Source organism: Apodemus sylvaticus, chromosome 4, assembly GCF_947179515.1.
Source record: "Apodemus sylvaticus chromosome 4, mApoSyl1.1, whole genome shotgun sequence".
Lineage (NCBI taxonomy): Eukaryota > Metazoa > Chordata > Mammalia > Rodentia > Muridae > Apodemus > Apodemus sylvaticus.
Genome location: NC_067475.1, coordinates 44,342,318 through 44,369,218, shown reverse-complemented (window position 1 = coordinate 44,369,218; position 26,901 = coordinate 44,342,318). Strand labels below are relative to the sequence as shown.

Below are 26,901 nucleotides of genomic sequence, written 5' to 3'. Positions count from 1 at the left end.
TCTGAGAACTCACACCTTGAACCTTTTCAAAAAAGGATGTATACCTTTTGAGGGGCTATGCCAAATTATAGTGACTCAGACCTAGCAAATATGCCCGTTCATGCATATATTTCCACTTGTGACAAAAATACAGTAATACCACTTATTTCAAAGACATTGGTTTTCATGTAGCAAAGGATAGTAATCCTTGAGAAATGGAGATCAGACAAATAATGCCGCAGGTTCTCTCTCATAGTCCTGGTCAAAGAAACAAGCTGTAGCTCATGTGGAGAAACCCATGCAGACCCTGGCAGATGCTTTCAACCTTAGCTGATATTCACGGTCAGATGGTTTCCTCTGGATGGCTATATTAGTTGTTCGTTTTTGTTGCTGTGACAAAATTTTATAAACAAAAGAACTTATGGAAAGAACTTTATTTTGCTTACTATAGTTCCAGAGGGTAAGAGTTCATCCTGGTAGGGAGGAATGGTAGAAGGAACCAGATTCTGAGAACTTACACCTTGAACCATAAACTGGAAGCAGGGAGAGCAAACTGGAAGTGATTGAGACTTTTTAATCCTATAGCCCACATGTAGTGCAATACCTTAATTCCTCAAGCAATGCTGCCCCATCCAAACCTTGCAAACAGTATTTCAGTGCTGGAGACAAAGGAGGACTCTTCTCATTTAAACCACCACAGTGGGTTCCAGGTTCTTCTGATACATAATGAGTGATTGAACAGGAAATTTTGTCTCTTGGTGTGTGTATGTACGTGTGTGTGTGTGTGTGTGTGTGTGTGTGTGTGTGTGTGTGTCTACGTATATGCATAACCACGTAAATTTTCTCTACATCAAATATAATGGAACAGGAGAGAAGGCTCAGTGATTAACAATGTTTATTGTGAAAGCAATGGGACCTGATTTTAAATCCCCAGTGCACACATAAAAACCATGCATGAGCACACATATTGCTGATACCAGTTGAAGAAGTGGACACTTTTAAAAAGGACACTATTGGATACTCCAAGGTATAGCTTCCAAGACATTTTCTTCATTGTTATGGTAGAATGTTCTGGTGATGCAGGCTTTGAGGGTTACCCACACTCTTGTAAGTAACCTATTCTAATGTGACTGAAGGAAGCCCAATCAACCCATTGGCACACACACACACACACACACACACACACACACACACACACACACAAGCAAACGCCCATACTTGCAATGGGCTAAGGAAATCTATTCTGTTTACTTATTGAAAAATGTGTCAATAAAGAAGCCAAAATACTCAATTAGGACAGCAAAGTGGCAAAGTGTATGTAGAAATTTGTGTCATTTAAAGTTATTTGATGCAACAAAGTATCAATTTCTAATAGAACTAGTCTTAACTTTGTCCTAGAACATTTCTCCATGTTAGTGAAAATATTTTGAATCCACATATATAACATGCTTTACTGCCATAAAGCAATCATAATTTATTTTTCTGGTATTTTCTCGATACAAATTATAAACATTCTTTGTCCTGAAGACTATATTTGTAGAGTATTATCTTTTTAAATATTAATGGTGCAATGGAGCCCTTTTCCCAGATTGACTTTGTACCATAGTCTCTACGATTTAGTCTGTGAACATACCTGATATCCTTTTATTTTTATTAAATCTCTTTCCTCACTCTGGTGGTTTGCAGCTTCTCGTTCATATTTTGTATACTGAAATTGAAAACTTCCCCTCTAGAACATCAAAGAGTCAATGAGAGGGCTGCACTGGGTTTCTGATAGTACTTGTTGATTTTGGAGCAGTTTAGTTCTGCTGCCTCAGCAAGGGAGCGGCTGATTACATCTTGGCAGAAAAGTGAGGCCAAGGGCACCTCCCTCCTTCACAGCGCTGTTAATCATTACATGGCTTGAAATCTTTGTAACCACAGATAAGTGGTGACTTCTGTCTCCTGTGTTCCCTGAAACAGAATGACACCAAAAAGAAAACAGGATTCTGCTTGTCTTTCCATCTGTAATGTCTTTGTAACTCCCAGCAGAATGATTTTTCTTTTTAAAATTTTTTTGCTAAGGATTTTTCTCATTATTATATGATATTCTTTTGAAGACCATACTTACTCAGTATCCTGTCCTGTGTCAAATGATTAATATTGCCCAATTCCTTTTGAGACCCATGGCTACATGGCAGAGGGAAGGTTGACTATTATGTGTTGGAAGAAATGGTTCTTAGTTAGAACATAAAGTCTTTCTTTGAACATAACAGATGCTTCCTAGAGATGCAAGTGAATGTTTGGAAATAGAAATTTATTTAAAAAGTGGTGACGGTCAGACCAGAGGCTGTTTGGAATGGTTATATGGGTACCAAACTGAAATGTAAGATGGGTATCAAATCAAACTGTAAGGAATGAATGATTTTATTACCCCTGTTCATAATAGTGAGCTATGTGTTAATGTGTCTGAGAGCAAACATGCGGGAATTAATGAATAGTGCCTGCAATATTGAGACAGAAAGCATAGACCCCAGGTGGGTAATGGATAGTTTAACTTGGAGAGTTTGGTCATAGTACAATCTAGGCATCTGGAAAAGAATCTTCTATAGGCTGCAGAAGTAGGGATATCAAATATCCAGCATATATGACTAATATGAACAGGCATGTGTGAGCCAAATAAAAAATAAGTAACCATAGAGACTAGTCACAGTGTGAATTCTGGTTTACAGGGGAAAATGTGATATTGTTGACAGGGGTAGAGGTATGGTGGGAGTTGTGGCGGTGCCATTATAAGCTTCTGTGAAGAAAGTGTGCTGGTATTTTTTTTTTTTTTGCTACAAATAAATTAAAATCATGCAAGCAGATGGATTACATGATAGAGCATTATAATGACTTACTGCATTAGGAAAGAACCAAAAGCCCTTTATTGAGGCTTAGATTGGTAGAGAATTTATTACAATAATGATAATAGTGCATAGAAAGCAAAAACTTGGGGTACTGAGATGAATTAGTGATACAAAATAAACAAACTAAGGAAGACCTTAGTTTGGTCTTCCAGAAACTATATTCTAAAACACACACAAACACACACACACACATACAGCAGGACATACCTCTATAATGCCAAGCTCTGGAGCAGAAAGTTCCCTAGGGCTTACTGACTAGCACACCTAGCCAAATCTGTAAGCTCCAGGCTTAATGAGAGACCCTGCCTCAGAAACGAATGTGGTGAGTGGTTGTGGAGGACGCATGACCTTGACTTTAGACCTCCACATGTGTGTGCACTTGTACACATGTGTGCATAAACAAGAAAAAGAAAAACAAAAGGAAAGTAAACAGAAGTGAAGGGGAGTGAGAGAGATACAGAGACAGAGAGATGGAAGAGGGGGAGGGAAGAGGCTTAAATGCTACAGAAACCAAACCAGGTGAGCTTCAGGATACTGGATAGGTCACTATTAATAAACATTATGAATTATGACTCCAAAGTCTATAAGAACAATAGAGATATTTTATGATTTTCTGTTTTTTTTGTTTCGGGAGAGTCTAGTCCAAATTCCCAGCTTCTTAATTCTCTCACATCCTTCTTAGAGTGCATTCTGTATGGTCATCCTCCAGTTAATAAAACATGAAAGAGAAAAGTTACTTTTGATTACTATTTTATTTTATTTCATTTTTATTATTAGATGTATTCTTTATTTACATTTCAAATAATTTCCCCTTTCCTGGTTCCCCCCTACCAGGAAGTCCCATAAGCCCTCTCCCTTCCCCCTGTTCCCCAATCTACCCCTCCCACTTTCCTGTCCTAGTATTCCCCTACACTACTATATGGAGTCTTTCCAGGACCAGGGGCTTCTTCTTTCTTCTTCTTGGGCATCATTTGATATGTGAATAATGTCTTGGGTATTCTGAGCTTCTGGGCTAATATCCACTTGTTAGTGAGTGTAGACCATGTGTGTTCTTCTGTGATTGGGTTACCTCACTTAGGATGATATTTTCCAGTTCTGCCCATTTGCCCAAGAATTTCATGAATTCATTTGTTTTTAATAGTGTAAATATACCACATTTTCTGTTTCTATTACTCCGCTGAGGGACATTTGGGTTCTTTCCACTCTTTGTGTGGTTTTGGTCTCAGTGAAATTGTGGCTTCATAGAACGAGCTAGATAGTGTTCCTTCTGTTTCTATTTTGTGGAATAGTTTGAAGAGTATTGGTGTTAGGTTTTCTTTGAAGGTCTGATAGAATTCTGCACTGAAACCATCTGGTCCTGTGCACCAGATTGGGAGACTGTCAATGACCACTTCTATTTCTTTAGGGGTTATGGGACCATTTAGATGGGCTATCTGATCCTGATTTAACTTTGGTATTTGGTATCTGTCTAGGGAATTATCCATTTCCTCCAGATTTTCCAGTTGGGTTGAGTATAGGCTTTTTTAGTAGGATCTGATGATGTTTTTAATTTCCTCAGTTTCTGTTGTTCTATCTCCCTTTTCATTTCTGATTTTGTTAATTTGGATACTGTGTATCTGCCCTCTGATTAGTCAAGCTAAAGGTTTATCTATCTTTTTGATTTTCTTTTTTTTCCTTTTTCTTTTTTTTTAAATATTTTATAAGCATTTTTTATTTGATATTTTTTATTTATATTTCAAATGATTTCCCCTCTTGTTGATTTTCTTAAAGAACCAGTTCCTGGTTTTGTTGATTCTTTGTATAGTCCTTTTTGTTTCTACTTGTTTGATTTAAACTCTAAGTTTGATGATTTCCTGCCTTCTACTTCTCTTAGGTGTGTTAGCTTCTTTCTGTTCTAAAGCTTTCAGGTGTGCTGTTAAGCTGCTAGTGTATGATCTCTCCAGCTTCTTTTTGGAGGCACTCAGAGCTATGAGTTTTCCTCTTAGCACTGCTTTCATTGTGTCCCATAAATTTGGGTATGTTGTGCCTTCATTTTCATTAAATTCTAAAAAGCTTTTGATTTCTTTCCTTATTTCTTCCTTGACCAAGTTATTGAGTAGAGCATTGTTCAGCTTCCATGTGTATGTGGGCTTTCTGTTGTTTTGTTGCTATTGAAGACGACCCTTTCTCCACAGTGATCTGATAGGAGGCATGGGATTCATTTGATCTTCATATGTCTGTTGAGGTCTGCTTTGTGAGAAGGTACTATGAGGCTGAGAAGAAGGTATGTTCTTTTTAATTAGGATGAAATGTTATATAGATATATATTAAATACATTTGGTCCAAAACTTGTTAGTTTAACTGTGTCTCTGTTTAGTTTGTGCTTGCCTGATCTGCCCATTGAGGAGAGTGGGGTGTTGAAGTCACCCACAATTATTGTTTGAGGTGCAATGTGTGCTTTAAGCTTTAGTAAAGTTTCTTTTGCAAATGAGGGTGCCTTTATATTTGGAGCATAGATGTTCAGAATTCAGAGTTCTTCTTGGTAGATTTTTCCTTTTGTGAGTAAAAAATGTCCTTCCATGTCTTTTTTGATTTTTTGATGAATTTTGTTTGAAAGACTATTTTATTGGATGTAAGAATGGCTACTCCAGCTTGTTTCCTGGCACCATTTTCTTGGAAAATTGTTTTCTAATTTTTTACTCTGAGGTAGTGTTTGTCTTTGACACTGAGATATGTTTCCTGTATGCAGCAAAATGTTGGGTCCTGTTTAAGTATCCAGTCTGTTAGTCTATGTCTTTTTATTGGGGAATTGAGTCCATTGATGTTAAGAGATATCAGGGAATAGTGATTGTTGCTTCCTGTTATTTTTGATGTAATTTTTATGTTTGTGTGGTTATCTTCTTTTGGGTTTGTTGAAAGAAGATTAATTTCTTGCTTTTTTTTTTTAGTTTGTATAGTTTCCCTCCTTGGTGTTTTTCATTCATTATCCTTTAAAGGGCAGGATTTGTGGAAAGATACTGTGTAAATTTATTTTTGTTATGGAATACCTTGGTTTCTCTATCTATGGTAATTGAGAGATTTGCTGGATATAGCAGTCTGGGTTTGCATTTGTGTTCCCTTAGGGTCTGTATGACATCTGCCCAGGCTCTTCTGGCTTTCATAGTCTCAAGTGAGAAGTCTGGTGCAATTCTGATATAAAGTCTACCTTTATATGTTTCTTGACCTTTTCCCCTTACTGCTTTTAATATTCTTTCTTTGTTTAGTACATTTGGTGTTTTAATTATTCTTTGATTGGAAGAATTTCTTTTCTGGTCAAATCTGTTTGGAGTTCTGTAGGCTTCTTGTATGTTCTTGAGCATTTCCTTCTTTAGGTTAGGGAAGTTTTCTTCTATAATTTTGTTGAAGATATTTACTGGCCCTTTAAGTTGGAAATCTTCACTCTCTTCTATACCTATAATCCTTATGCTTGGTCTTTTCATTTTGTCCTGGATTTCCTGGATGTTTTGGGTCAGGAGCTTTTTTCATTTTTCATTTTCTTTGACTGTTGTATCAATGCTTTCTATGGTATCTTCTGCATCTGAGATTTTCTATCTTTTGTATTCTGTTGTTCATGCTTGGATCCATGACTCCTGACTTCTTTCCTAGGTTTTCTATGTCTAGAGTTGTTTCCCTTTGTGATTTCTTTATTCTTTCTACCTCCATTTTTAGATCCTGGATGGCTTTGTTCAATTCCATTGCCTGTTTGTTTTTTTGTTTGTTTGTGTGTGTGTGTGTGTGTGTGTGTGTGTGTGTGTTTTCTTGTTGTTCTTTAAAGGCTTCTCCCTGTTTACTTGTGTTCTCCTGTATTTCTTTACAGGAATTATTTATGTCCTTCTTGAAGTCTTCTATCAGCATCATGACCTGTGATTTTAAATCCAAATCTTGCTTTTCTGGTTTGTTGGGGTATCTAGGATTTGCTCTTGTGGGAGAGTTGGGTTCGGATGATGTCTTATTGCCTTGATTTTTGTTAGTAATATTCCTATGTTTGCCTTTTGCCATCTGGTTATCTCTGGTGCTAGTTGGTCCTGCTGTCACTGGCTGGTGCTTGTCACTTCTGTGTGCCTATAAGCCTATCTCAGCACCCCTGGGTGACCGGCTTTCCCTGGCATAGGGTGCTGTGGGGCTGTCCAACTCCTGGGTGCAGGTGGGGTCCTGGTAGACTAAGTCCCAAGTGATCTCACAGTTGGATGTTCTCTGCTTTCCTGGCTATAATAGCCCGCTCAGTTTCAGGAGTGATGATGGTGGCCTCACCTGTAACCGCGGGACTCTCTGCAGAGCAGATGTCCCCTTGCAGACTAGATGCACAGACAGCTGTGGTGGTGCTGCCCAGCTTCTGCGTGCAGGTGGTGCCCTGGCGGACCGTGTCCCGAGGGATCTTACACTCTTGTGTTCCCTGCATACCTGGCTGCACCTGTTTGCTCATTCACAGGAGCAAAGATCTAACTTTTATTTTAATACAAACTACTTGCTATCTCATGTGCTTCTTTTTTTTTTCTGATTCATCCTATGGTTGGTGCACAATAAGTCAATCTGTAGTTTATTATTTTTTGAACCTGACAATCAAGATACCTGTTCAGTTAACTTTCAAAAGTCTAAGCTCATCCCTAGTCTTGCATGTGTGTTTACCCCTCCATTTTCTCTCAGTTTTCTCACATATTGATTGGCATTGTTTCACTTTTAGCATACTGACCTACACGTATACTTTCCGCTGAATCTCAGGGGCTCTTGCCTTGTGTGCCCATCTTTCATCAGTCAGTGTTAAGTAACATGTGTTCTTCCCCTTTATAAACTTTTCATATCCATTTATAAGTGTTTTCTATGAGGTTTTATTTCTAATTTCTAATGTAAAAAAACACAGCTACTATAGTATCTTAGATTATATTATTAGTAATGCTTTGTTCTTTAGCTTGCTTAAAGATTAAAAGAAATAGAATAAACAGTGGTGTTAACTTCTTTGGTAATATTGCTTTTATTTTCTTTCCTTAAATGTAAACAATACTATAAAACAGTCACTGTTTTTGTTTTTCTGAAGTTTCTTCTTGGTACTATGAATATATGGAGTCCATATGGTTTCATCTGAAATAGTAAGAGAACACTTAGCCTGTGCTGAAACACATTGTGAACAGAGTCTTAATAGTCACTCACACAATAGACTCCTTTCTAGCTCCATTATAAACTAGGCATATACCATTGAAGTTCATGTGTTAAAGCCTTAATTCCAAGTGTGTAGCATTAGGAGATAAAACCATTGGAAGATAGTTAGAGTTATTTAAGCTCATTAAGGAGGGACCCTTATAATGTCATTAGTGCCCTTATGAAAAAAGACAGTAGAGGACTTGCTTTCTCTTTCCATAGACATGTAATGAGAACGTATTAATCTACAAGCTAGCAGCTAGCAAAAGGATTTTTACCAGGGACAAAACTACAGAAATTTGGTCCTGAACTATTCAGCATGTAAGATTGTAAAAAAGATGTGTTTACAGCTTAAATCACTCCGTATATATTATATATTTCACTTTACTTCCCAATCTCCCAATCTTTGTTCCCCCTTTTGGTCACTCCCACAATTCCTCTCCCACTCCCCTCCCCTTCTTCTCTGAGAGGGTGTAGGCCCCCCTGGGTACCTGCTATCCTTGCAAAGCAAGTCTCTGCAGTGGGTTAGGCATATCCTCTCTCACTGGGGTCAGACAAGACAGCCCTGCTTGAAGAACATATCACACACACAGGCAACAGCTTTTGGGTTAGCCTCAGTGGCTTAATCTTAATCGCAGAAATTAATGTCTACATCAGATTCAGTCATCATGGTCTGATCTTACTAAGAATTGTTTGGTTAATGGATTTGGGTTTGGCTGACTGGCAGAACGGTTAGTTGCTAGTCAGTTTGAGGCTCTGTGTACAGTCACTAGTACCAAGAGAGAGAGAAAAAAACTGTGTGTGTGTGTGTGTGCACGCGCGTGCATGTGTATATGTGTGTGTTTTCCTTTGTATGTATTATATGAATTTTTAGTGTTTTAAAAAGAAGATGTGCTTTCTTAACATCAGTCTACTGATTGTCTCTTTAGAGGTATGTGTTTTTTAAGTCAAAGAGCCATGTACAAAATCTAGCAAAGTCAGACTAGAGATGCAAGTGACAGAACCTAGCTTGATTAGTTGCATAGAGAAATGACAGATGGGACATTTTAAGATGTATGAACTATTTTACTTAGGATAACCGTTTGTAGAAAAGAAATGAGTTGAATTTCCCAGGTTATGTGACTAGCATCCTGAAAGTGTCCATTCATTTCCAGTTGATGTGTTTTGTGATGTTTTACAAATTTATCACCTTTTCATGTGCCTTGACTTTCATAGAATGAAAATGTAATGTAAATTTACCCTAACATGTCTAACCCAAAGTTCATGAGTTATATACAGTTCTATGTATAAGAAAACATTATCTCCATTGTTCTATACATGTAATAGATAGGTAAGTGTGTATTTGAATTTGATAGTGACATACTAATTTGTGAAGAACATATTGGCACTTTTAGGCAATCTGCCTTAGCAATTGCAGGTCAGAAAGATATAATAAGTTCAGGAACCCATGACCAATTTGATTTCTTCTGAGATACATTTCTCTGTTTCATTTTGTTTTATTTATAGTTTCATTTTTGCCTGTTTCCTTTGTATTTTTGCATATTCCTATACTTTTAAAACTATTCCCTTCATAAGTATTAATGGTTCAGAACCAACAATTTAGGAACTGGAATACACATTGTATGAATCGTGACTAATTCCTACACGTACAACTAAAATGCAATGTGGCATTTTAGTTCTTACTGCCCCTAAGGCAGTTTTTGTATGTTGTCATAATAAATCAACACTATTGGTTTAGTACTATGACTGATCACTTTTTTATATTCGATATATTTTTTATTTACATTTCAAATGATTTCCCCTTTTCTGGCTCCCCATTCCCCCAAAGTCCCATAAGCCCTCTTCCCTCCCCCTGTTCCCCCATCCACCCCTTCCCACTTCCCTGTTCTGGTATTCCCCTATACTGCCGCACTGACTCTTTCCAGAACCAGGGGCCACTCCTCCGTTCTTCTTGGACATCATTCGATATGTGGATTATGACTTGGGTAATCCAAGTTTCTAGGCTAATATCCGCTTATCAGTGAGTGCATACCATGATTGATCTTTTGTGACTGGGTTACCACTTAGTATGATGTTCTCCAGCTCCATCCATTTGTCTAAGAATTTCACGATCACTCTTAAACAGTGGAAAAATGAAAGTGAAGGTTAAAGTATCCAGAAAAAAAAATAGAAGAGCTAAAAATCTGAAACCAAATGTAACACAAATCACTGAACACACTGTTTAGGAAAGACATTAGCAACATGTCGTAAGATTTAGAATCTTTATAATATCCTTTCTTCTTCTATTGTTTTTTAATAATAATGATTAGTCACTGTTCATAAAAGGAGTATTGGCCTTTGTATGGAGATAGTAGGAAAAATCAAGAAAAAGGGACAATTTCCCTTTATTATTATTACCTGCAGAAGTGGCCCAACCTAAGGCATTGTGCCCAATATTCATTGAGAAGATTACTATGAACACATGAGAGTCCTTGTCCAGAACTAATCTTCAGGCTCACAGAGGCTTTGAGACTCCAAACTTGTTTGTATCTCTCTTGTGGACCTTGTGGGGAGCAAATGAAGCTCATTCTGCCCTCTCTCCCCACAAAGTGAGACACTGGCCATGAGTGTCTAGTTTTATCTAAAGTCTCCAAATGGCTCTAAACACTATGAAGATTATTCAAACTTTCACTCTACCATGAGTAATGGCAGACATAGGAAACAGAGGGGTAACTGGTTGACATTAAGCCGTGTAAGCAAGTATATGCTCAGCAAGTAGAACTACAAAGTTCAGTTTTATATTCAACAGACTTTCCTAGCGTGCTCTTCTGCTAGTTGAGAGAATTTACTCAAGTAAAAATAATGTTAATAGAGAGAAGAGTACTCAGGTATAAGTAGAAGAAAATACACAGTTATATCAAGATTAAGTATATATAAACAATTAGAAAAGAAGTAAAAACAGCATACTTTAAATCATTTGTTTCCTTTTGCCTCATACAAGGAAATGACCCATAGAAACCTTGCTGTATGCCATTGGTAATAAAATTTAAGCATAATCTGAGTACCACAGAATATAATTCATCAACATGACCATGTGCAATGGAAACATAAGTACACTATATCATTTTTATAGCTCAGAATTACAAGGAATAACTAGTGTTGAGTAGAAAAGTTCATAATTCAAATGTAAAGGGTGTACTTAATGGTATATTATATTTAGTTCATCAATGTGGTCATATAAATATTGGCACAGGTTTAGAAAGAAGACTGCCTGGCCAAATGGCTTCCTGCAGCTCGAATCTGAACTCCTAAAGGATTCTAAAGGTCCAACATTTTATGAACTAATGATGAGAACTTCTAACCAGGTAGAGCAGGTATGTAACTCTAGTCAACAAGTCTGCTCTCCACACTCGCTAGCATGAGGCACAAAACTTTCAATGTGTTTATGTATGTGTATGTGTGTGTGTGTGTGCTGTAGAAGTCCAAATGCTTCTGTGTGTGTAATGTTCACAGAAGCCAGTGACAGCAAACAATTCTTCAGTAGAGTGGGTTTGGATCATATCAAATCATTTTGTAACCACACCCTCAAAAATCATGCCATGAAGTTTACTCAGACTCTTTTTTCTGCCTCTATGTGCACCAGTACATTTTCAGAATTCCTCTGTAACTGATTGAAAAATCTAAACGAGAGTCTTTGATGAGAGAAAAGTCTCCCTCATTTAGTAGTAATGATGCCTGAAAGGGTTAATGGGCATCTTGAAGTGCTCAATTTATCCAGAGAAGGAACCCTGTGACCCTGGTAAGGTCCTGGCTTTGGTGATTTCTTAGGAAGAATGTAATTTAGAACTTCTCCTTATTCTTCCAGCTGCTTACTTATTGATGATATTGACTTTGGGTTTTAAAAACTCTTGCTTTGGAAAATTGTTCTGAGCAGCTCTTAACCACTCACGTCATGTATTCTTATTTTATATCACCTTTCATCTGGGATATTATTAAGTCAAATCCTCAGTAACCATTCTCCACAATCCAATTTATTTTTACCCAAGATCCATTGAATTCAACTCAATGCCTTCTCGTAAAAGGTTAACCCAATATTTCATGCTGTTACACTTTATGTTTGTGTTATGTGAAAGAAAAGTAACCATGATAAGCAGCCAATAAATTACATTCAGAATGTTTATTTCCAAAAGTTACATTACTATGCCAGCATAGATAAATGTAATCATTTATCACAATATGGATTGTGGATTTAAAAGGTAAAATAAATACAGCCATATTTCTTGTATGATTCCTACTTTGTTTGCTTTAAATGTTGGCCAGAATACCTTTGAACTTGCCCTTTTATTTACTGAATTGTATTACCATGTGGTACTGTAGAAATTCGGGTTTGAAAAGGTAAGCAACAGTATTGTATTGATAGTGAGAAATTATCTTTATTTTTTCCTGTAAAATAAGATTCTTGAATTTTTAAAGTTAACATCTATAAATCAGCTGTTTTGTTGTTTTATTTTTATTCCAAGGAATAATCATTTAGAATGACAGTTTTAGTGTGAAGTTCCTTTTTGAAGAACACAGACAACCAGTCTGGTAGAGTGAAGAAACATCTTCTCTGCCATTTGTAAGAATTACTGAAAATAATTTTATCATAGTTGTAAAAGTAAGGCAAGTTCTAAAGTTTTCATTAAAGGAACATGCTGTACAGCTAAATGCATTGAATGCACTATTTAAATTTTTAATAACAATTTTATCAAAATATAATTTTCATAGCCTACTACTCTCCATATAAAGGAAAACATTCAGCTTTTTAAATGTATTCATAGCTATTTTAATAATACAGGGTTGAGCTTCATCACACCACAAAGAAAACACATCCTTTGGTTGTAAGCATCATCAGCCACATCATAAACTTAGCACATAGCATATATATTGAATGCATGTATATATCGTATGTACATATTATATATGTGTATATATATATGAAAATAAAATTTTAATATAACAATTTGGTATATTAATCTTGTGCTGTCAGGAGGACAGGGAACTCATACTTTTGCTTAGTACCTAGATAGATGATTTAGGAAAGTCTATTTCCCCTATAGTCTGAACCTCTGACATCTTTATATCAGGAGAGTACTGGACATGGGCAGGGATGTTTTGTGATAACAGCATTTTGTTTTGTTTGTTTTGTTTGTTTTTAGATACCTTTCATTAATGTTCTTTGAGATTTCATAGCTGTGTGTACTGTATTTGGTTTTCTTTCAAAGGCACTATCTCTTATCTCCTTTCTAGTCAGGTTCCTCCAACACCAGCTCCATACAAGTCCTTTTCTTAGACACACGTCTTTGGTTCTGCCCTGTTTTATGAAGCACAGCATCTGTGTAACCTGGGGTTTGTACAGTAGTTTCAGCTGAGCTCTTGTACTCACCACTTTCCATGTCTCTCTCTGAATCTTTGTTCATGTTGTTAGCACACTTAGTGCCTGCTTTGTCTAGCGCCCTGAAGGATCAGTTGCCCTGTGACTTGCTTCAGTTCATTTTGGAGCCATTTATAAAGGTCGCTTTTGAGGTGAGTCTTCAAGGGCTTTCCTTAAGATCTTGTTTTACCTGCTCCCCATGTTTTCTCTGGTGAACTCTCTGCCATGTTACTTATATATTTTTTTTTCCCAAGGAAGACTTCATCCTCTTGTAAACTGTTTGCTGTCAAAGTCTTAATTTCTCATAAAAAGACTCCTAGTATTGAAGCCCCCCCTCCAGGGGTCCAAGTACATTCAACTCATCTGGGGAAGGTCCTCTGTTCATACCACTGCCTCCTCTGTTGGGAAAATCTCCATACCACAGCTCCAGAGCTTGGGACAGTGACAGTGACTACTTCTCCAAAAGTGACATGCTGACCGTGTGGCCAGGGCACTGGGTGTGGGCAGCCATTTTCCGGTTTCTCAGTGTGTTTCTCCTGATGTGTAGTGCTCAGCACACTGTGGTAGTAAGTCTCCGGTGTGACCATTTGTTGTGGATGTGTCACTACCATCACTGTGGAGCCTCTAATCAGTCAGTGAAGGTTGTCATGGGCACAGGACACCGTGGGACACTAAGATAGGTTTTCTTGAGGTTCACATAATTGGGGGTGGGGCTCTGAGACATTGTAACAGAATGTTCTTCCCTGACAGGCACTAGGGATGCCACAGCCTTCAACTGAAAATTGAGCAGAAGAAGCCTGATGTTCTTGGTTACACTTTCCTAGGGGTGTGCTACTGTGGCATGCATCTGGGAAGGGTTAGACAGGGCTGCCTGGTGTTTCAGACTCCATGGATCTTCAGTGTTTTTTCTGAATTGCAGCAGTGTCTTCCATTGATGTGCTTCCTCCTCCTCCTCTTCCTCCTCTACCTCCTCCTCCCTAAGACAAGTTCCTGAGAAATTAAAGGTTGTTGTCATCAGCTCTTTTGCTGGAGTTGGACTACATGATTCCTCAAGTAATCTCCTAGTGTTTACCTTTTACAGTACAGTCAAGAGATCACATTGATTATTATTATTTTTTAATTTGGGAGAGTTGATATTTTTGTTAATTACATTCAGATTTTTCTCTCTGTCTCTCTGACTCTCTGTCTCTTGTCTCTCTGAATCTCTCTTGCTGTCTCTCTTTAATTAAACCTCAAATGTTAGCCCCTTTCCCAGTCCCCCCCCCCCCATAGCTCCAATTCCATCCTCTCTCCTCCTATTTCTATGAGGGTGTTCCTCCACCCACCGCAGTCCCACCTCCCTGCCCTGGATGTCCCTATATTGGAGCATCTATCGAGCCTTCATAGGACCAAGGACCTCTCCTCCCATTGATGCCTGGCAAGGCCATCCTTTGCTACATATACAGCTAGAGCCTTGTGTACCCCTTGGTTATGGCTTAGTCCCTGAGAGCTCTGGAGGGTCTGCTTGGTTGATATTGTTGTTCTTCCTATAAGGTTGGAACCCTACAGCTCCTATAGTCCTTTCTCTAACTCTTCCATTGGGGACCCCACACTCAGTCCAATGATTGATTGTGAGCATCTGCCTCTGTATTTGTAAGGCTCTCGCAGGGCCTCTCAGGTGACAGCTATATCAGGCTCCTTTCAGCAAGCATTTCTTAGCTTCCATGATATTGTCGGGGTTTGGTGACTGTATATGGGGTGAAACCCCAGGTGGGACAGTCTCTGGATGGCCTTTCCTTAAGTCTCTGCTCTACACTTTATCAACGTATTTGTTCCTGTGAGTATTATGTTCCCCATATCAGAAGAACCGAATCACCCACATATTGGTCTTCCTTCTTGAGCATCATGTGGCCTGTGAATTATATCTTGGGTATTCAGAGCTTTTGGTCTAATATCCACTTATCAGTGAGTGCAAACATATATATGTGCATATCATATATATTCTTAAATATAATCTGCCCAGTATGTATAATGTTAGCTGTTTATCTATTTTCATTGCTAACCTTTTAGTATTGAATGACCAATTGGTATACTTTTCCCTGGGGAGCACAATTTCTCCCACTCTCAGCATTCCTTAGTTTTATATAGTTCTTTGTGTAGAGTTGGAACCTAGTGGTTTTTCCCTTGTCCATTGTGGCATGTATATTGTTGTAGTACTTGTTCAGCTCATTTTTAGGCCACAGGTTTGGTGAGACTATGTAGGTATAGCTATATAGAAATTATCTCACAGAGAACACCCTTATACTTTGGCTTTCAGCGTTCCAAATTGTCTACCATATCTACAATGTTGCCTGAGTTTTGTTGAAGTATCCATTGGGCAAGAAGTTTTGAGAATTATTAGGAGGTATATGAGAAGTTACACCATTGACATTTTATCCAGCATATGATCAATTTACAGTAATGGCACTTTGTTTTCTTAAAGTTTGCTAATTACAACTTTGGTTCTTCTTATTTCTTCCTGCTACATTCTTGTATTATATTTCTATAAAGGTTCTGTGTTAATTTTAAGATTTTCTTCTTATCATCACATGAACTTTAGATCATTTTCTAATTTGTTTAGATTACATCTATGTTTTTTTTCCTTCTGTCTCTCATGTACTATGAGAATATTCACCCTGAGCTAAGTCTCTCATTAGGGAAATTGAGTGATTCCAAATGAAATTTTGATTTGTTTTAGTGCCAACATGATTACTTATTTCCATTTGTATATTATTTATCCCGTATTCAGAACATCCTGGCTTTAAATCCTCGAGTACAAGCTCATGCGACTCTGCGTTCCACCATGGCCAAGAAACTAGACAAGAAACATTGGAAAAGAAACACTGATAAGAACTGCTTTGTGAGTACCATTGACACATGATTTCCTTCTAAAAATTATTCCCCACACTGAAGGCACTGTCATTTGTATCTTAGAAATATAATTAAATAGCACAAGGTGCTGATGTGCCTTTAAAATAATTTAAGCATTTTATATCTGAAAACAATCTCAAAACACTGCTTAATTTTGATGCTTTGCTAATCTGTAAAATTTAACATTCCATAAGATTTTTTACCAGTATTTCGTTTTTACAAATTCTTTTAAATTTAGCCTAAAATTGTTATGCGTGATGATTGCAAGCTGAAAGGATTTTTTCATATGACAAGTTTTAGTGTCACTGGGGAAGGTGAGGCACATGGCTTACCTGAGTGTCCACCAAAAGGTGCAGAAGCAGAACAGTTTCTCTGAGGTTCCTTATGGCTGATTTTTGATTCTTTAATTTGTTTTCATTTGCTTGTTGAGAACAGGGACTCACTGTGTAACTCACACAGACTCATGCCCATGTGGTTCCTTCTATCCTCACAGCCTGAGCTCTAAATTTGCATCTTAAGCCACAGTGCCCAGCTTAGAATATTTCTTAATCACAGACTCCAGTACAGGTCTTTGGAAGGACACTGGGGTAGGCCACATTGGATCTATGGACTACAAATATTTAAAATGGGGAAGAATTCCCTTTTACTGGAATAGCCCCCAAACAATTTTTCTAAAACAATTAATGAGACTGTAGCATGAGCTTGCTTGATGTTTGTTTCTGGATGCTCTTTACATATTGATGCTAAAGATAGATGACTTTATGTTTGCCTTTCCCCCCCCTCCTCCTCTTTGAAGGATGGCACATGAGGACAGGCACCCTGCAAAGGGATTTGACTACAACGAAGAGGCAGGCATGCTATGGCATGATCTCCCAGTCAGCAACAGCCTTTGATTTGGCATTGTGTTTTCCTTGGTCCACACTTGTGAGCTCTATTTTCTACTATGATATCTCCTGACAGGTTTTCGTAAGGAAACCAGGGTAGCCCACACTGGTCCCATGATGACATGTGATTTTGCCTAATGATGGCAACATTTGAAGAGAATGAGCAGAATAGCACAGTTTTAAATGTATCTTGTAAAAGCTATCAGGGATAATAAGTCTCTCATTTCAAATATGTGAAAGCTGTGATCCAAAGACATCAGATGCCTTCCCTGGGGCCTTTCATTTATAAATGATCTAAGATTCTGTGTTCCAGATTCTATTAGAAATAGAAGGTTTCCCTATTTCGATTGTTATCATCTCTACTATATTAAGAAAATGATCATTCAAGATGCAATCTTATACATAGACTTTATTTCATTTCTTCCAAAATGTGTAACTGGCAAAGGTAGTGTTGAGATAAGTTTTCTTATTCAAGTGTTCATTGTGTGGAATTTGTAAAATGGCAGTCTCACAGTATTTGTTTTAATATTTATGTTATACGATAGGTTGTTATTACAATGCATCGCAGATACGGTGGCTTGAACCATTCAGTTTTCACCCTCATAGAGACTTGTCTGAGAGCAGGGTATTGGCAGGGCTGATTGCTACTGAGGACTTTCTGCTTGTTTAATCAGAGCTGTCTGCTTCCTGTGGTTCTACTTGGTCTTACTGTTCTAATAGCTTCTTTTAATCTTTTTACCTCTTTAAATATTGCCTCTAAATAACTACATTTTGAAATACTAGCAGTATTTCAACACATAAATTTTATGTGTTGAAAGAGATACATTTTAACCTATAAAAAATAACTTTAAAATGTCAAACACACCCAGTCATTTATCTTTAGTAGTATGTACTATGGAAAGAATTAGGAATTAGGTAAACATTAATTATGTAGAGAGAAGATTATTTTAGGCATTATTTATTCAGTAAAGAAAAAAATATAGAGGAAAATCCTCCAAATTCCAAGAACTGGGTCACGATTAACTAAATTAAAGCAAATATATTCAGTGTTAAATTGTATGACCATTAAAATTACTTTTCAATAGTTAATACTTTGGGTTAAGCAGTCACAATTTGTATTACATGCAAAGTACATAAAATATCAGTATATATAATTGTAATTATGTGTGCTTACGTACAAATATACCTTTGTGCATATGCACAAAGGATAAAAATGTCCATACAATTATTAGTGTTCATTATCTTTGTGTTCTTGACATTTTTTGTGTACTCTGGGTTTTCTACAGTGAGCAAGTTTAAATGGGGAAATAAATGCTTCCAATCTATTTAAAAATAATAGTCTCATTTTATAAAATCAGATTTACTGGCGAAGATGCAGATCACTTTGCAAACGGCAGCAATACTCACAGACTTGATAGAGAAGAGGAAAGAAGCTCACTCCTTGAGGAGATAGAGAACTAAGTTCAAACTTACCCTCAATTCACCATTTGAATAAAATGTCTTCCTTTACATAAGCATTCTCTCTGTGAATATATAAAGGACTTAATATAATTGTTATCAAAGTATATGACTTGATTTTTACTTTTTAGTCTTTCTTCTCACACAGTGAGACCAACAGAAGTGCTTTCTCTCACTAGCAGAAGCAGCAAGACAGAAAGCACTCAGAGAGGCACAAGAGAATAGAGGGAAGTGGGAGTTCTTTTACAAGGCATGCTAATTTGAAAGTGGATAAACTTGACTCCCACCCTGTTCTGAGATGAACAGATGCCCTTCTGGTCTTATTGGGGTGTTTCAGAGTTCAAGTATGGATCCTACAACTTGCTATATAGACTAGGCTGATCTTGAACTCACGGGGATCTGCTTGCTCCTGTCCTCACATTGTTGATATTAAATCTTGACCAGCACATCCAGCAGAGCTGTATTCTTAAAAGTCTTCTCTACCCCTTGCCTCCAGGGAGGACATTGCAGAACCTTCTGGATCTGGGTGAGACTGGGGCTTATCATGGATATACATCTTGGCTCTTCCTTGTTCCCCTCTATTTCTCTCCACTGTGATTTTCCTGCAGAGCATTCATTTAGGAAGTTCACGCAGCTAGTCTTTATGCAGTTTTTAGTCTAGAAAATTAAGTTATCAGATGCTGAAATTGCTATTTCAGGGCCTCACCCAAAGTGACAGCGATAGCCCTTCAATCTCTCTTTCCTGGAAGCCTGATTCTCTCTCTCTTCCCTCAGTGTGCCTCTTTCTTCCTTCCTGCCCATCCCTCCTTTTCTGTGGCCAGTGTGTGTTTTTCCCCCTCTTCTTCTACAAAAACACTTATTAATGGGATTTCTCCCTCTCTAGTTTAGTAGCATTTTCAGTCATATCTCCACCATAATAACTAAATACCTACCAAATACTTCTTACATATCTAAAAGGTACCTCCAATATTGCATGGTGACAATCAACATGAAATTTTTCTCTTGCCTTCAAAAATCTGTTCTCAGAATTCCTACCCTTCATCTTTTCCTGTAGAATAAACCTGTGTGTGTGTGTGTGTGTGTGTGTGTGTGTGTGTGTGTAATGTCCTTATCACCGCTCCTTTGGGTCTCTGCAGTGACCTTGAGACCAGGCTCAACACTAAGCCTTTTCCAGTGGAGTCTGTTCTCAACTAGTAGCAGAGACTCAAAGGAGAGGTCTTTCATTTCTTCTCTTTACCCGTGTTCCCAGATTCTCACATGGCACCTAGCACATAGCTTGAGCTTAATGCCTAGCTAGTGATTGAATGTGTGCATGAACTAATGGACAGAACTCCATGTCCTGTTTTCCAAGTTCTCCACATTCTGGATGTTACAATTATGATGTGCTTGCATGTAGTGATTTGCAGTTCTTTGTGAATCATTCAGATTATGTCTTTAGTTTACTCATGATAATGTCTAGGCTGAAAAATACTAAATGATTTACTTAGACTCCAATGAGTCATGTATCCTCGCCAGTATTTTACTTCACATCCTTAGAAAAAGACAAATGTGTTTATGAAAACAGACATACTTTAAAAGTTCAAGAAATCCTGGGCTGTGATGGTTCTCACGTTACTTCAGAAGACAGAAATAAGGCTTCAATTTTGGTTTGCCATGGTGAGCCTCTCTCTAGTCACACTGCCACTGACTAGTCATAGTGTGTGCATCCAGGTCACCTGCGAGTTTCTTTTAGATCCCAGATAGAGTTTTCAGGAAGTATTGTGCCGTCTTTATTCCCTACCTAACTTTCCTTTATCTTCTTATTCATTCACCTGATATCCAAGCATTCATGCCTCATGTTCTGTATCATATGCTTCTTCAAGATGAATAGTGTCTTTAAAGGTTGTAGTCTATTTTAAAGACAGACTCTGATTTGTTTTTCTAAATAGATTATCCTCCTCTAAGAGAAAAGGCATTGTTTTGCCCCAAGAATGACAATTTTGAATTTTTTTGCCCAGGAATTTGGCAGGTTACTAGTGGTCTATGACTAACTAGAAATTCTGGATCATGTAGAGAACTTAACTGCAAAATGTGTTTGGACTGGGTAATCAATGGCAGAGTACTTATTCCCAGTGTCTTTTAAGCAGGTGTTATAGACCACTGTTTATTTTTGACATTTTAAAAATGTTGAACTGTCCTAATTATACAAATATTTTGCATTCATTTTTCATGTATAATTTTTGAAGATCAGTAAATATTATGAATCAAATTTATCCCGGTGGGAAAAAAAGTAAAAGGAAGCATGGTTAAGTACAGTGTGTCATATATTTTGTGAGTCATAGTGAATTTATTCTAAAATCACGACACATAGTAGGTGCTCATGGCTTAAAAGGATGACAAAGACTTAATGCCTATTTAAAATTTGTTATTTCAGGTCCTGTGTCTAAATTCTTATATTTTAACCTCACAATCACTTTGTGGTTACCATTATATTTCAGTTCTACCCCTAAGAGAAGGACCATGTATAGGGAGACCCAAGAATCCTGGCTACTGAAGAACTAGATATTAAATCTGGCATGAGAGCTCTTTAAGCAGAGTACTATACATGAAGAGATAAAAATCAACCACTGACATTTCCTTTTAGACAACGAAAATGAGTACAGACTATTTAGATTTTGACATAGATTATTATATTTATTTGTATGTATGGTTCTTTTCTGTCTATTAGAATAGGATAGGCATTCTGCCATTCATCAACTGAAATAAATATGACTGCAGCATGGGGCATACCAAGGAATTTATGTTCTGAAGAAGACTGACATCAAAAGTACTTAGAGTAATATTTCAAGGAAAGAACAATAGACAGATTTTAATTATCAATCAAATTTGTCTTCAGCTGAATGAGTCTAGGGGTTTAGTGTAGGAGACAAATTTAATGAGAAATACAGGAGGCAAGGTTTTTGGAACTGCTGTAGAAAGTTAGATGATAAATCATGAAGAGCAGGGTAAGGGGGTTTCTGGAAGACTGCAAATGTGAAAATAATTAGAAACTAGAGAACATGACATGGCAGGTAGGGACATAAATTGGTTGGTAAAATGCTTTGCTTTGCCAACACAAGTACCTGTGCTCCATCTGCAGAACCTGCTTATACAAGCCATCCTTGATGGAGCATGCTTGAAATCCTAGAGATGTTGAGGAAGAGACAGATGATCCTTGGGTTCAAAGGCCAACTAGCCTAGCATAATTGACAGTTTCCAGAAAACCCAGAGACACTGTCTCAAAAGCAAGAAGGCAGAGAGCAGTATTCCATTGTGTAAATGTACCACATTTTCTCTATCCATTTCCCTGTTGAAATCTGGTTGTGCAGGCAAATGGATGGAACTTGAAAATAGCATCCTGAGTGAGGCAACCCAGTCACAAAAGAACACAGAAGGTATGCACTCACTGATAAGTGGATATTAACCCAACAGTTTGGAATACCCAAGATACAACTCACAGACAATATGAATGTAGCTCCAGAAGAAGGAAGACCAAAGTGTGGATTTTTCAGTGGTTCTTAGAAGCGGGGACAAAATACTCCCAGGAAGAAATATGTGTGACGAAGTGTGAAGCAGAGACTAAAGGAAAGGCCATCCAGAGACTGTCCCACCTGGGATCCATCTCATATACAGTCGCTAAACCCAGACGATTTTGTGAGTGCTGGGAAGTGCTTGCTGACAGGAGTCTGATATGGCTGTCTCCTGAAAAGCTCATCCAGAGCCTGACAAACACAGAGGCAGATGCTTGCATCTAACCCTTGTATTGACCGCAGGGTCCCCAATGGAGGAGTTGGAGAAGGGACTGAGCTGAGATGGTTTGCAGCCTCATGGGAAAAGCAACAGTGGCAACTGGACAGACCCTCTGGAGCTCCTGGGGACTGGACCACTGACCAAATAGTACACATGGAGGGACCCAATGGCTTGGGTGTATATGTGGCAGAAGATGGCCTTGTTGGACATCAGTGGAAGGAATGGCCCTTGGGCCTGAGGGTGTTCCATGCTCTATTGTAGGGGAATGCCAGGGCTGGAAGGCTGGAGTGGGTGGATGGGTGGAGGAGCACCTTCATTGAAGCAGGGGACAGGGGAGGGAATAGGGGGTTTCTGAAGTGGAGGACCAGGAAGCAGGATAACATTTGAAATGTAAATGAAGAAAATATCCAATAAAAGGAAAAAAATTAAAAAAGCAGAGAGCCATTAAATGTTGACACCAGACCTTTCCCTCTGATCTTCACGTTCTTTTTTGTTGTTGTTGTTTTGCTTTGTTTTGTTTTTAATGTCAGGAAACATCCCAAACCTGCACACTCAGAGAATAAGCAGCCTTGGTTTTTTTTTTTTTAATTTTTTTTAAATTTTCTTTATTCTTTGTTTACATTCCTAATGCTTTCCCCTTTCCGGGTTTCCCCCTCCCATCGGTCTCATAAGCCCTCTTCCCTCTGCCCATTTCCCAATCACCTCCCTCCCATATCTTGGGACTCCCCTACAATGCTGGATCAAGTCTTTTCAGTACCAGGGCCCTCTCCTTTCCTCCTCTTGGGTATCATTTGATATGCTAATTGTGTCTTGAGAGTTCAGAGCTTCTGGGCTAATTAATATCCACTTATCAGTGATTGCATTCCATGTGTATTCTTTTGTGATTGTCTTAACTCACTTAGGATGATATTTTCTAGTTCCAACCATTTGCCTAAGAATTTCATGAATTCATTGTTTTTAATTGCTGTGTAGTATTTCATTGTGTAAATACACGACATTTTCTGTACCTATTCCTCCACTGAGGACATCTGGGTTCTTTCCAGCTTCTGGCTATTATAAATAAGTCTGATATGAACATAGTGGAGCATATGTCCTCATTGCATGCTGTGGAATCCTCTGGGTATATGCCCAGGTATAGCAGGGTGTGTCATGCTCAGTTTTCTGAGGAACTGCCAGACTGATTTCCAAAGTGGTTGTAACAGCTTGCAATCCCACCAGCAGTGGAGGAGTGTTCCTCTTTCTCCACATCCTCACCAACACCTGCTGACTCCTGAGTTTTTAACCTTAGCCATTCTGACTGGTGTGAGGTGAAATCTCAGGGTTGTTTTGATTTGCATTTCCCTAATGATTAATGATGTTGAACATTTCTTAAGGTGCTTCTCAGCCATCTGGAGTTCTTCAGGGGAAAATTCTTTGTTTAGCTCTGTACCCCATTTTTAATAGGGTTATTTGGTTCTCTGGGATCTAACTTCTTGAGTCCTTTGTATATATTGGATATTAGCCCTCTGTCGGATTTAGGGCTGGTGAAGATCCTTTCCCAATGTGTTGGTTGCCGTTTTGTCCTTTTGACAGTGTCCTTTGCTATACAGAAACTTTGTAATTTTATGAGGTCCCATTTGTCAATTCTTGATCTTAGAGCGTAAGTTATTGGTGTTCTATTCAGGAACTTTTCCCCTGTGCCCATGTCCTCAAGGGTCTTCCCCTGATCTTCACGTTCTTGTGTGTACATTTGCATGAACCCAAATCCAAAATAACCTATATGCACAAAATACATGACTTGGGAGTTGAATTTGTTTGTGCATTAACTGTTTCTAGTATAAACTGTTGTGAAGTATTGAATTTACAATATGCTATTTTGAAGTTAAGAGCTGGAGATGAAGAGGTATAGGTTATTAATTGTAAGCATATCAGTACTGTTTTCTAGGAGCTGTGTTTAGAGTAGGGAGTGCAACAGGGTGAGATTGGGGTAGGATTTAGCATGATGGAAGTTGGGCTCTGACTTCAAATAGGCAATATATAGGGCTAGCCAAAGACCCAGGAGTCAAGATAAATTGTCATAGAAGTAAATGAAAGGGGAATGTAAGTAGGGACATACCTGTTTCCCTCGGTTTAGATCTTGTGGGGCTTTGTGTAGCACCGAACCTGCTACCCATAGATATGGAGAGGTAGAGGGGAGAATATGGCTAAGAGCAACTGTGGGAGACACCAGAGGCCCAGGCCAGAGAAGATGGATACCATTCATTTCCCATTTAACATGTGGTCTCAGGTGTTCCTAGTGAGGTTCATTGGTTCTGTTAGAATCAAGCTTAAGGTTTGCCTTGCCTTCCAGCCCTGCTTATTTAAACCTGGTCACTGCGAGATGATACCTAATTCGGTTATTAAGGTTCAGATTCGTTCACTCTTGTTTAGCTAGCTAACAATGTGGCCCTGCTAGACTTAATAAAGAATGTGAGTATCAGTACTGGACTACCTTGGTCCTTTCTAAGTGCAAACTTAAAAATTTCATGAGCTTTGCACCACATTGTCAGTGAGGAAGTCACCTGCTGTCACCTCTTCTTATACCCTCCTCTTGTCAAATAGTTCTCAGGGCTTTCATGTAGTAATGACACTGACCTTCATATTTAAGCTTGAAATTTAAAAAAAAAGTACATAACCAGATTTTTCTTTTCTTTACAACTTAGATTTTTTTCTGGCTGGTAGACAATGCAGTGTTTGTGTAGAGAATACTGATACAACTAGATGCTCAGCGGTGCAGGAGATGTGACTGCTTTTATTTTCCTCTAGTGGAACTTAATTTCTACCCTAGCCGTCTCTGTGATTGAACGACTTTGTCTCTGTTAGTTTCTAGGAGTCTTTTTCTCTCTGTCTGGAATTTCTACTCTATTTTTTTTTCTGAGCTGCTAAATGAACTAAAGGGATGTCATCTCATTAGTTGTAATTTTGATAAACAAGGTGGGTGCAGCCATGTTTTGTTTTCCATTTTGGTGTGTGTGTGTGTGTGTGCGCGCGCGCGTGCGTGTGTGTATGTGAGTGTGTGTGTGCCTTTCCTATTCACACTGTGTAGAAGGACACTGCTTGTCTTGCCCTATTACTCTCAACATTTACTTGAAATAGTCTGACATTGAACCCCAGAGCTGTGTTGGTGGCCCGTGATGCACAGCAATCCTCTTGTCTCTGCAGTTCACAGAGCTGGTCCTACAGGATCTCTTTAAAGAAAAAGGAAAGAGAAAAAAAAAAAAAACCCAAAAAACGAAAAGCAGGTGTTGGAGATTTGAACTTCAAATTCTTTTGCTTGGGCAGGAAGCACTCTTAGCAGCTGGGCCACATCCCCATCACTTCCCCCCCACTCCATATATCTTTCGGAATCTTTCTTGTCCTTCCCTCCCAGGCATCAGACTTTGCTCTGTCACCTACCACTCTGAAGTTCATGAGGATGTAGCAGACCCTCTGCTGTTCTGCTGGGCACTGGAGCTCAGGACTCTTCGTGTCTCTGGCCTCTTTCTCAAGGCTCCAGCCAGCTCCTAAGTCACAGTCTCCATCTTCTCACTACCACACACGTGGTGTTGGCCACGCATCTGTGAAGAGTCCTGGGAGCTATCCTGCAACCCCTAATCTCCAGCATTTACTTGTCTTTTGTTCCTCTCCTATCTCTCTGCCATTAAAATATTAATGTAGTCTGTACTAAAAGGTTAAAAGTTGAGAGAAATTGACTCTTCCCTTTCCTCACATTTCTTCCAGCTACTGTGAATCAGCTAGGTTTACGTCCCTGTCTCTGGAACTTTAATTTTCATGTTTCTAACTGTGGCGAAAACACTATTTCTCTGAGTTTTGCCATTATATTCTTTTCTTGGTGGAAACGTTTTGAAAAGTATATTGTACGACATTTATTTATTTATTCCAATTTTAGTTTCTGTGCTGCCGAAGCCAGCACCATTTATTTATTTATTTATCTAATTATTTATGCATGCTTCCTGAGGGCTCTTTTGCTAAAGCCTAGGCTGGCCTTGAACTCATAGAGATCCACCTGCCTCTGCCTTCTGAGTGCTGGGATGAGCCAGCCTGGCTCAGATTACTTGTTTTTTCCTATTCTTAAAACATCATCCTATTAATTAATTACATGTATGTGTGAATGCAGGTGCCCTGGGAAGCCAGAAGGTCTCAGGAAGCCTGTGACTGCCTTGTTTGTTGCTGGGAATCAAATTTGGGTCTTCTGTAAGAATGAAAAATGATCTTATCTGCTGAATTATCTTTCTAGCATTTAAGAGCAGTTCTAATATTTTTTTCCAATTTTATTGATTAGAGAGAACCTTCTGTGGGTTTGGGTCTAGTAGTAAATTATGTAATCAAATATTATTGAAATGTTCATGATATGTAAATACATTTTTCCTTCCCTATGAATTTATACTATATCATGCACAAGACATTTTAAAAAGTATCTTATAAAATGCCTCATTTGGATGCTGTTTCATTATTCAGTTTCTTATATATTATT

At 38.3% G+C, this 26,901-nt stretch overlaps 1 protein-coding gene across 1 annotated transcript in view; it reads left to right on the top strand.

Annotated features, from left to right (window-relative positions):
• Positions 1–26,901, top strand: part of Dpyd (dihydropyrimidine dehydrogenase) — a 900,155-nt gene that overhangs the window by 20,366 nt on the left and 852,888 nt on the right. The window contains exon 2 of the mRNA XM_052179342.1: positions 16,178–16,288. Within this exon, the coding sequence (XP_052035302.1) occupies positions 16,178–16,288 (111 nt within the window). The remainder of the gene's footprint in view (positions 1–16,177; positions 16,289–26,901) is intronic.